Source organism: Panthera tigris, chromosome A3 (assembly GCF_018350195.1).
Source record: "Panthera tigris isolate Pti1 chromosome A3, P.tigris_Pti1_mat1.1, whole genome shotgun sequence".
NCBI classification, from domain to species: domain Eukaryota; kingdom Metazoa; phylum Chordata; class Mammalia; order Carnivora; family Felidae; genus Panthera; species Panthera tigris.
Genome location: NC_056662.1, coordinates 132439905 through 132452089, shown reverse-complemented (window position 1 = coordinate 132452089; position 12185 = coordinate 132439905). Strand labels below are relative to the sequence as shown.

Below are 12185 nucleotides of genomic sequence, written 5' to 3'. Positions count from 1 at the left end.
TAGTGTCTTGGGGCGCCCTGGGTGGCTCAGTCAGTTAAGCATCCGACTTCAGCTCAGGTCATGATCTCACCGTTCATGAGTTCGGGCCCACATCGGGCTCTGTTGCAAACAGCTCAGAGCCTGGAGCCTGCTTTGGATTGTGTCTCCCTTTCTCTCTCTCTCTGTCTCTCTCTCTCTCACACACACACACACACACACACACACACACTCTCTCTCTCTCTCTCTCAAAAATGATTAACGTTAAAAATAAATAAAACGTAGTGTCTTACTGATTTTTCCCCAAGTCTCATTCAATTCTATCTTTTCATAGTCACGTTTTAAGGAGATAAAGGCTGATTCTACGCAGCTGAATTTTTCATATTATCTTCTGACTTTGAAATAAATTCTCAGGTCAACACTTAAGACATTCTAGTTTAACAGCCAATGTGATACTATAAAACAAAAATTATTTGAACCTCACTCATGGTACAACTGAATGTTTAGAGAGAGAATTCTTTGAAAACTAAACAAGTAATATACTCTGGAACTCTGACATTCGGCTTGAATATCCACGGAAGCATGATTCTAATACCAACCAAAGCACTCATACTCACATAATTAACTTTTCTAGTTTTAAAATGTCCACTTTATTCCATGTAACACTTAACTGGGTAACATTTACATCTGAAGAAGAGATGGTCCACACAACTGCTCTATGGTAAAACACTAACTCTAAGACATGTAGTCCAATTGCATCCATTTCCAGGCACCGCTAGACAAGCGAAGTCACAATGCAGGTACAAGCATCACTACATTTTACATAAGATAAAAGAGGAGTATCAATAAACTTCAGGAAGTAGTAAATTCGTCTGTCCCTTAAAATGAGTATGCAACTGTTACAAAGCCATAGTAAGTGGTTTATAAAATGTAGTTTTATTTTATGTTACTCTGCTGTTACATAGGGCATAACATTTTCACAAGGCTTTTTTGGGACTACAGTCGATGATCGGCAACACACAACAGTGGTCCAACTCTCTACACGAGGGTCGCTAGACAAACCGGACGCCCCCTCACATGTGCACAAATCTGCATGGAAAAGTACTAACGTTTTAGACTCGGACTTGTGGACTTTATTTCCCCTTTCTAGTGTATTAAGAAATGACATGCACTTTAATTTGCCAAAAGCAACGCTTGTATTCTGGCAGCAACATGCTACTTCTATTACATAGGAAAGTGAATACCAGAACTACAAAAGGCAGGAGGTGTAAGTGAATTTTTATTGGGAAGGGAAGTTGTCAACTTAAACAGCAGCAAATGAAGAATGAATAAGGAAACTTCCTGTTGTCACAGATACCCAAGACCTCCATCATATTTGATACAGGAGGAATTTCAATTTGCGACCCCCCGCGCAGAAATGCCAAATGCTTTTCCGTTCAATCTAATACTTCTGGATTCCTACCAAAAAGGAATACAGGAGGAGCACGGAAAAGTTGCTTACTAAAAGGAAACCCCCAAAGAAGGGAGGGAGGGAATGGAGAAATTAAGAAGTTATGTAGAACCCTTTTGAAATTGTAATGAACTGCATTTTCATATCTTCACAGTAATACAAAACACAGTCACTTGCAGAACTGGTTCAGATTACTTAAACACCAGATACATTTTTAGTCCTCTACATAAGTGTTTGGAAGTTACTGACGTTCGTGTGAAATGAAGCTATTAATACTTTTCTACAGCAGTAACTGCACACCAGGAAGGCCAAGACAAACACAAATCAAGGAATGGAGTTTTCCCAAAGCCGCAGTGTGAAAAGACTATGAACAGTTGATTCCATACACATGAATGGGTTTCTTTGCTATAGGAAATCCAAATGGAATAAGGAATGGAGATGAGTAAAAAGGTTTCTTGAGGGGAAGAAGGATGACACCCTGTACGCATTTAGTTTTCTGCCCCTTCTGCCGCGTCACATTCTTCTCCTGCACTGTCTGATGTCCATAACTAGGAAAAAAAAAATCATATTAAGTTATCCAGACAATAGACACTGTGACTAAAGACTGGAAGTTAGATTTCTCAAACTCCCAAACACCATCAACTCCTCCCCCGAAGTGTATTTTTGTAAACCTCCCAATATGCATTTGCAAAATGACACAAACTGCTTCCGTACGTTTTTAAAGCTCTTTTTTAATAGTAGTATAATTTCAGGAAAAAACGTATTATTGTTAGAATTTAACGTTATCTCTGCTCGCAGCAGCCAAATGTTCTTCCTGAAAGCACTACTGAAATAAATATAATTCATGAAATTAACAAGGCAAAAAAATTTTTAAGGAAGGAGGTGAACCATAGTCATTTTAACGGTTTCCAAATATTTCAAGGGTGACTGTATTGAGATAGGAGCAGACCTATCTTGTATGCTGCAAAGGGTTAAACGAGAACAGGTGATGGAAATTAGAAGGACGCAGTAGTGGGCAAGAAGATGTACAGAAAACATTCTTAAATTAAAAAAAACTTTTAACACTTATTTCATTTTTGAGAGACAGGGACAGAGCATGAGCAGAGGAGGGGCAGGGAGACAGAGAGAGACACACACACACAGAATCTGAAGCAGGTTCCAGGCTCTGAGCTGTCAGCACAGAGCCCGATGCAGGCCTTGAACTCGCGAACCGCAAGATCATGACCTGAGCCGAAGTCAGACACTTAACCAACTAAGCCACCCAGGTGCCCTGAGAAAGCATTCTTGAATTAGCTAGGATGTTAAAACAGAATTGATCTCCGAGGACCTCTCCAATTTTAGGATGGAACAATGAAGTGAAGAAGGAAATAGTCAAGTTTTACTGACTATTAACGACAGTTCACAAAATGAATTTCTATTAGATCAACACAAAGAGACTACGGGTAATTTTAGAAAAACAAGAATCGTATATAATTTTTAAGTTATGTTAAAAAACTAAGATAAATAGAAACAAAACATCCCTAAAGAACTGTCTAAGAGAGAAAATAAAACAAAGCCAGTTAAGATAAAGGCAGCCCCACAATATTCCTGAGAAGAGATATAATGGCTCAGTTTGCTTTTCTTCTATGGAAGCTCTTTACACTGATCATTCTTCTACCACTACCCCACAAGAACAGAGATTTCCAGTGGCTGGGAATGGAGTATCTTCATTATTTCCTTGTTCGGCAAAGTTGACCAGATATGGTGCTAACATTAAAAAAAAAAAAAAAAAAAATCCTTTCTAGCAAAAATAAAGCTCCAAACTGGGGAGAACTACACTTATATTAAAAGGAATAGTCCCTTCGGCCACATTTTGTCTAAACGTTTTGACATATTAAATTTACTTGAGCCTATAAAAGAAGCTAAGTACAGCTCAATTTGTGTTTTTTGGCCCATTATTTTCCCCTTCATTATCTGCCTATCCAAGAAGTAGGAGAAAAACAAAAGAAAAACAAAAAAGATAAACAAGTGAAACAGGTCTTGGCCTAGAGACAGAAGTGGAGTAAACTGAGGTTAAGGTTTACTCCCTATCAAATGACTGTAAGACATCACAAAGTAAATTTTCATTATAACAAGGCATTTCACGGGATTTTAGGAAAGCTTAGATACCTACACAATTCCTAAATTGCTGTCGCTAATTGATCCAAAACAAGAAAATATTGCAACTATAAAACCTTCCTATATTAACATAATTATCAACATCTTCATTCCAATGCAATAGTCAATGACGTTAATATTAAGAGTTCCTACAATCTTCGTATCTTCTCAGGAAGGTCTAATAAAACGCCTATTCAACTTGAAAGTCTGCCTACAAAAGAACATTTGGCCCACACAGAATACTAACAAGCACTCAATAATACTTTCACTTACATACCTGTGTTCATTTTCTGAGAGAAAGTTGAGCTCTGCCCCAAAATATAGGGAGACTGAAATAACTATTTTTGTTCTTAAAAAAGACAAAGGATAACAACATTGAAAGAAGGAACAACTCACTGTTAGGTTGTCTCTAAGCAACTGCATGATGAGGGTGCTGTCTTTGTAGGAGTCTTCGTTCAGTGTATCAAGTTCTGCAATGGCCTCATCAAAAGCCTATGCGTGGTAAACGATATTTGCATCAACACAGAGTGATTACAATTACAAACCATTTTTACTAAATAGGTGAGCAACCACTTTATACTCTACTATCCATTAAAAATAAAGTTCAACGGACTCATTTTCACAGATTCTCAGTTTATGGCAATGACCTTATCAGTGTGAGTAAGAACTGAGGAGAATGATCTGAAACTTACCGTTTTAGCCAGTGTGCAGGCAAGCTCTGGGTTATTAAGGATCTCATAGTAAAATACAGAAAAGTTAAGAGCCAGCCCCAGGCGGATGGGATGTGTGGGCTGCATCTCCTTCTTGCTTATATCAAAAGCCTCTTGGTAAGCTCCTTGGGAATTATCTATCGTTTCTGGGAAGGGAAGGAAAAAAACAAGCACAATACTGAAAATATCCATCAAACATGCAGCACATTGACACCTTTAACTTACGCTACTACCTCACGTAGCAGTGATTCTTCTGTGGTTTTCTCTTAAAACCACTTATACCACAAAAACATTCTTGTAGTAGGCTATTTAAAAACTAGTTTACAATGTTGTTTGCTTATAATCAGCTTTTTTAAAAAACAGCATGAGAGAGTGTGACCAGATTTTTCAATCTCTCGGACTAAGACACTTTTTTCCTATCTTTTAATTTTACTAATTGGAAATGCAGCAATTAAAAATAATTTGACTGAGGGGCACGTGGGTGGCCCAGCTGGTTAAGCATCCAACTTCAGCTCAGGTCATGATCTCGTGGTTCGTGGGTTTAAGCCCTGTGACAGGCTCTGTGCTGACAGCTCAGAGCCTGGAACCTGCTTCGGATTCCGTGTCTCCCTCTCTCTCTGCACCTCCTCCCCGCGCTTGCACTGTCTCTTTCAAAAATAAATAAACATTAAATAATAATAATAATTTGACTGATGGCTGCCTGACTGGCTCATTCAGAAGACCATGCAATTTTTTTTTTTAATGTTTATTTTTTAGAGAGAGAGAGAAACAGAATGTGAGTGGGTTAGGGGCAGAGAGACAGGGAGACACAGAATCCGAAGCAGGCTCCGAGGTTCCGAGCTGTCAGCACAGAGCCCAATGCAGGGCTCCAACTCACAAGCTGTGAGATCATGACCTGAGCTGAAGTCGGACATTCAACCTACGGAGCCACCCAGGGGCCCCTACGAGAAGAGCGTGTGATACTTGATCTTGGGGTTATGAGTTCAAGCCCCACAATGGGTATGGAGATTACCTTAAAAATAAAATATTTAAAATAATAATAATAATAATAATAATAAATAGTAATAATAACTTGACTGATATGGGTCAATAATATCATTAAAACCAGAAAAAAACTGGGCTATAATACCTCTTTCCAAAATAATGAAAACACTTTACAAAGATCATCACCACCAATATCTGTATTTTTGTGATTTATTTGTAAAAATAATACTGATTCTTGGTATCAAAAGAGGTATTACGTGAAAGGCAATATGAAAAGTGTCAACATAGAGAACAAAATCTGCTCTGACCAGAGGTGGATTACTGACCTAATAAAAATGTCACCTTCCTGAAAAAACTGTTCAGTAATTATTACCGACACTAATCTGATTGTATCCATGCGTTCACAGGGGTAGGCAGGCTTTCTCAACGAGACCACTGGTCCAGTACAGCTTTAGAAATACTGACCTAACAGAAATTTAAGGTTAGCCCTTTTTGGCCTGAATATGTGCATTTTCCGTCCTCTGAAATGGCACATTTATTGATCTAAATATGGCCCTCACATACGAAGGAGTTCCCGCTGACTGGCATGTAAGGAAGTACTACATACAATGAGCAGCTGTAAAGGTGTCTTAGTATCCAGGCTGTAAATATAGACTACCTACGAATCCCAGACTATTAGAGTATTCTATGGAGAGGACCAGAAATGCCCATGAACCAGAAAGGATTAAATCATCAGACTAAGGCTGGGCCTATGTCCCAGTCTCCCAAAGACCCCCCTTTGACTTGCAAGTATCTGTCACTTTCAGTTTTGCTTATCTTTATGGCAACAGAAATTATAAATCAATAATATTAAGTTTAGTATACAAGTTTTATTACAGCAGAGTACAACAGTCTTCTCTTGGTATCTTCAACTACACTGATATTTGGGATGGTCACACTGTCCCACTTTCAGTTAGTAACTCTGTGCGGGCAGGAAGCCACAGTAACTATTTGAAGGGGCACGCTCTTTTTGGATGGGGCAAAATTCAAATAATGAACCTACTGGAAATAAGGAATTAAGTGAAGCTTCTATCTAGAACTTGATAAATTTGGTAGCAGGCACACACACAAAATTTAGTTATAGGACCTGCCTTATACTTAGCTACTAATATTCCAGGGAGACAGAGTTCAGTGTTAATACATTCACTTTGATTTTTTTTTTTTAAACAAACAAGACTGGCAATTCAGTTACTCTCTTTTTCTGTACCTACATTTTTCTATGACAAATTATGTACGAGCAATAATAGTTTCATCTCACCTCTCTTCCTCGGAAATGTAGTTATAATTAGTCAACAAGATGATCCTTCAGAACAGGTAGTAGTTAATAAATTAATATGTCAAACAGAAAAAGTACAACATCTTGTTTCTATATTCTGTATGTAATTTCCAATTATCTTAAATTGTAAGGTATAATGACACTAAGGGCCATGAGACAACAGAATCACTCAAAGCATATGCAAATGACTGGGGGCTAAAAATACACTTAGCCAAATTCTAAAGCATAAAAGATTAAGCTTTTTAAAGTTATTTTTAAAATATCTTATCAGATTATAATCAGAGTTTAGGAGTTTAATTTTTCAAAAACAGCAGCACATAAGGTCAATTCATGACTATTTTCATTTTTGAGAAAACTAAGGTAACATTATTAATTTTCTTTTCCATAGATTCCTAGATTTTTTTTAAGACTCCGAGATTTTTAAAAAGTTAAAGAGGGCCTGGAGATGACATAGTGCCTACTGGTACAGGGTCCCATTTATCCTCCTGTCCTTTACATTTTTAACTTTACCCATAAAGCAAACATACTTACGTTTTCGATCATCACCACATGCAACTTCAGCAAGGTACCGGAAGTAATCTCCCTTCATTTTCAGATAGAAGACCTTACTCTCTGGATTAGTTGCATTGGCTATTAAATACTTATCCAACAATTCCTGAAAGAAATAAGATAAAATATTAGGCACTAATATGAGCTCACAACAATATGCACTGGCATCATTACCACAGCAACTACAACCATACCACCTTGGACTTGAAACATGGACTGAGAGCAGGGGTCACAAGGTTGTCATTAGTCGAATGCTTTGGCTCACAGCAACAGCAAGTCACAGTTTCTAATAGTAGAGCTAGAGCACATCGAATACTAATTAGAAAGAGCCTGGGGGCACCTGGGTGGCTCAATGAGTTGACCACCAGACTTGGGCTCAGGTCATGACCTCGCAGTCTGGGAGTTCGGAGCCCCACGTCGGGCTCTGTGCTGACAGCTCAGAGCCTGGAGCCCGCTTCGGATTCTGTGTCTCCCTCTCTCTCTGCCCTCCCCCACTCCCACCGTCTGTCTCTCTCAAAATAAATAAATAAACTCAAAAGAAAATATTGGGTTAGTAATTAAGTACGTCTTTATTCCCTATTTTACTCAAAGAAATGTACACTTGATCCAATGAGCTAGTGCCTCTCAAACTGAGGAATCTGTACAAGGTGTGCCAGAAGAAAAGTCACAGAAGAAGGGCACCTGGCTGGCTCAGTCAGTAGAGCATGCAACTCTTGATTTCAGGGTCATGAGTTCAGGCCCCACACTGGGTGTAGAGATTACTTACAAATAAAATCTTTAAAAAAAAAGTCACAGAAGACAAATAGGAATAGAGATCTTTGTGGACTATCAATTTTACTCGATGGTAAGTAATTTAAAAATCTTTTTGCAATAAATATTATGGAGGAGAGTAAAATTCTCATAGAAATTTTAAGACACCAATACCTATACCTCATAGGTTGGTTTTGGGAGTGAAACCAATCAGTGGATGTGAAAGCAATGCGCAGTGCGGTGTCACATGTTAAGCGGTTGGTGTCAGTGGTCAGCCAGCCAGGTATCGCCCCTCTTCTGACTCGGTGCAAAGTTTGAGCAGCACTGATCTAGGCAATGTGAAAACTAGTGAAAAAGTTTAAGCAAGAAACAGCCACAGTCATCTTTGCATTCTGGAAAAATAGCCACAGATATTACCAGTTAACATTATACAAAAATACCAACTACAAGGGTGCCTTGGTGGCTCAGTCGGTTAAGTGTCCAACTTTGGCTGAAGTCATGAGTAGTATCATGTTCCTGAGTTTGAGCCCTGCATTGATCTGTGTCTCCTTCTCTCTCTGCCCCTTCCCTGCTTGCTCCCTCCCTCCCTCCCCCAAAATAATAAACATTAAAAAAACAAACTACAAGACAAAACTGGAAGTTTAGAGAAGAATCCAGCTAAGACGGTTTCAAATTCACCTAACTGTATTACTGAAGAAGCAAAAGGTTGTTTACAGTTTAAAAGAAAAAAAAAAAAAAGGCTAAGAAAAAGTTTAGAAAACGGTTCTAACTCAAGAACTCTCTCATTGTTTATCTGACTAAAAATGGCCTAAACAAAATGCAATGATTACATCCATAACTTATTTTAACGGAAATGAACAGGAAAACATATTTTAAATCCTCAAATTTACTTTTTAAAAGTTTCCATAAAAAATATTTTAAAAGGGCCTAAAGCTCAGGCAAAATTTTTTATTTTAAAATTACCTAGCAAAGCCCCAGGAGTCTATACATTATAAAACTGGCAAACTGCATAAAAATTGTGGCCAGGAATGAATCAATAGATGTCACTAAGGGCCACACCCAAACACTAGAGGGAACAGTGAAAACTAACGCTGGCTCCCGACCACCAAACTCTTAATTGAGAAAAGATTCAAAAGAGGAGCCTGTAAGAATTTCTTCTGCTCAGCATCACCAATTCAACTTTAATAGCTATTCGCTAACATGAACCTGAGAAACTCTTTCCCAGAATCTTAGAAATTCGTACTACTTCAACTTTTCCCTCTAATACCGTTTGTATAGATCACGGACGACTTTCAATTTAAAAATGATTTTTGGGGAACACCAGATTTTAGGACTTTTGCGTGGAGGGACCGCCGCAAAGAAGCGGACTTGTTTTGAAATCGCAAACTGAACCGCAGCCATCCCTACCTTTAAGGAAAAATTCAACAAGAGTGGATTGTGAGAAGCTGCATTACACAACACAAACACAGTATCGATTGTGTGGTAGCCACAACCTCTGCTTGCACCCAAACTGAGAACTGGCACATAAAACATTCTCGTCCTCCCGAGTGAGTCAGTTAGGACGAGATCACACAGAGGAGCTCCAAAAAGGTGCCAGCTCTGGTGAAGACATTTCGTCACAACAAAAGCTCCTCGGTTCCTTTAAGACGTAGTACTCTGCGATGGAACGTGGCCGAAGTGTGGTAGCAGAGGCTGAGAAAAGCCGGACCCGGGCCCCGGGCGAGGACTTGGGGCGAGAAGAGAAAGGAGGCGGTCGTAGCACCGATCCCTCCTCAGTCACGCGGCCCGGTGTGGGCCCGCTCATGAGGACGGCTGACTGGCCTCCAAACGATCGGGAAAGCTGCGAACAACTATTGCGCTAGTAAGTACGCAGCCACTCGTGAGCTAAACTCGTCCTTTCTAAAACTGCCAACTTTGACTACTAGCTTGCACACAGCCACGACACACGATCGACAAGGCTGCCTTTTACATAGTCACTTGTACGTTACTTCCACCTTGGAGTTTCAGCTAGATATTATGGGTCCTTTGTCAGATGCCACACATCACTAGCTCCCTAGGAAGGATGGAAACAACAGGTACAGAATAACTCTGTCTTGCCACACGTTACCAGTAGTAGAGATGTGTATTTTAGCCCCCAAAGACAGTGGATTCTGCTTCATGTCTTACCAAAATGATCATGGCTATTACCAGGTAGTATCAATACCAGTACTGGGGCACCCGAGTGGCTCGGTCGGTGAAGCATCCAACTCTGGACCTCAGCTCAGGTTATGATCTCACACTTCGTGAAATCAAGCCCCGCATCGGGCTTCGCATGGAGCCCGGTTGGGGATTCTCTCTTCGCCCTCATCTGCCCGTCCCCTGCTCATGCTCACCCTCTCAAGATAAATAAATAACTTTTAAAAATACCAATATTAATTATTAATACCAGACAGAAAAAAGGCTATACTTAAAGGTATAAAGTCTAAATGTACAACTTTTATTTAAAAAATTATTTTAAAGACTCAACATGGATCAGAGAGAGAGAACCAAAATGATAAATGGTAAGTACCTGAATAAGAAAATCTTTCCATATAAGGTAACTGGTAAGAAGTCAGGAGACAGAAAGAGAATCAGTTTTAACATCTAGGTAGTTAAAAGTTCCCCCGCTGATTTCTCCTGCACATTATTCTTGTCAGTTAAGCGGGAGATCCCCTTTGTAACTCTTCGACCTGCAGATTTTATGATCCTGGGAGGCTTGGAGAGCTAAGACGGGGGTTCCTCCAGCACTGACTGCGTGCCTTGACTCGGGTAGAAGGCAAATGGTCATTCTTTTTTGAAAATCTGAGAGATCTGTAAAGTCCACGTACTCACTACCCAAAATTACAAGGTGGACTCGTAACTGAGGGCTAAACCAAAGAAACACAAACCTGAGCAAAATCAGAGGAAAATGTTTAAGTTACTACACAGGTCACTTTGAGAGACGCTAAAGGACCTAAGAATAAGCTTAATCTCATAAAGATAGGATGGCAATAAAAATAAAAGGTGGTATCAGAAAAGCTATGGAGAACTGTATAAGAAATGAAATTGTCATGCAATAATATTGATGTAAATGGAGTACAGCAACTATTCCTCTTCAAGCCCATGTCTTAGAGAAAAGGCTAGGAAGAAAGCAAAACTCTAATACTAATTCTATCCCCAGGAGTGAATTATTTTGGCTTATAATAATCCTACCATCACATCAACAGTTTTTCTAAACAATTCCTTTGGCTTCAGTGGTAATATTCCATGGCATTCAACAAACTAAAATAATATGTTTACCTTAAACTCATTTATAAGTGATTCCTGTTTACAGACAAAATAAACTGCTCTTGTCCCTCATCATATAGTTAGCTTATTCTTTATTTTTTTTTTTTTTAACGTTTATTTATTTTTGAGACAGAGAGAGACAGAGCATGAATGGGGGAGGGTCAGAGAGAGGGAGACACAGAATCTGAAGCAGGCTCCAGGCTCTGAGCTGTCGGCACAGAGCCCGACACGGGGCTCGAACTCACGGACTGTGAGATCGTGACCTGAGCCGAAGTCGGCCGCTTAACCGACTGAGCCACCCAGGCGCCCCAGTTAGCTTATTCTTTATATAAGAAGCTGATTTATTTAGAAGAGTAGGTAACTGATGAAGAGTGTTAAAATACAAACAAAATATAATCAAAAGGAAACAAAAGATGTTCTAAGGATTTTCAATTTCCTCTTTTTAGCTTACTGAAATTAATAAAACGCTATTAAACACATTCAATCTCTAACTTTAGGGGACACATACTAATCATTATCCATATATTTTTATCAGTTTAATCAGCACATACTACCACCAAAACTACATCCATCCACCATTCAGCAAATAGTCAAATGCTCAACATATGCCAAGCCCCATTCTAAGCACTTTATGTATTATTTACAGCTAAACAAACCATCGTGACAATGAATAAAAGCACACTGGAGTCCAAAAACGTGTCCAAGTCATACAATTAAGTGGAGCCACTATCTGAAACCGGAGGTAGTATTTCTAAGCCCTACCCTGTAAAATAAAGGTTAATAATACTCAAAAATACCTAAAAGCATTTGTCCTTATGTTAGATATTTATTACAATTAGTAAAACAAAATGATTAATATGGTGTACAGGGCAATATGATTATTTAACAACTGGAACATTTACTGAATGGTAAGAGCTACATTTTTCTGACATTCCAACCTCAAGTATCATGTAGCACACACACAAAAAAACCACTGACATGATATGCATGAAAAATAGTCTCTAGACATTAACTGTCTAATTAGGTTGAT

At 39.0% G+C, this 12185-nt stretch overlaps 1 protein-coding gene across 1 annotated transcript in view; it reads right to left on the bottom strand.

The window, feature by feature from the left end:
* Positions 1-893: 893 nt before the first annotated feature.
* Positions 894-12185, bottom strand: part of YWHAQ (tyrosine 3-monooxygenase/tryptophan 5-monooxygenase activation protein theta) — a 39635-nt gene continuing 28343 nt past the window's right edge. Inside the window, exons 3-6 of the mRNA XM_042982522.1 lie at positions 7103-7226; positions 4255-4418; positions 3959-4054; positions 894-1974 (exon numbers count right to left, since the gene is read on the bottom strand). Of these exons, the coding sequence (XP_042838456.1) occupies positions 1915-1974; positions 3959-4054; positions 4255-4418; positions 7103-7226 (444 nt within the window). The 3' untranslated portion in view covers positions 894-1914. The remainder of the gene's footprint in view (positions 1975-3958; positions 4055-4254; positions 4419-7102; positions 7227-12185) is intronic.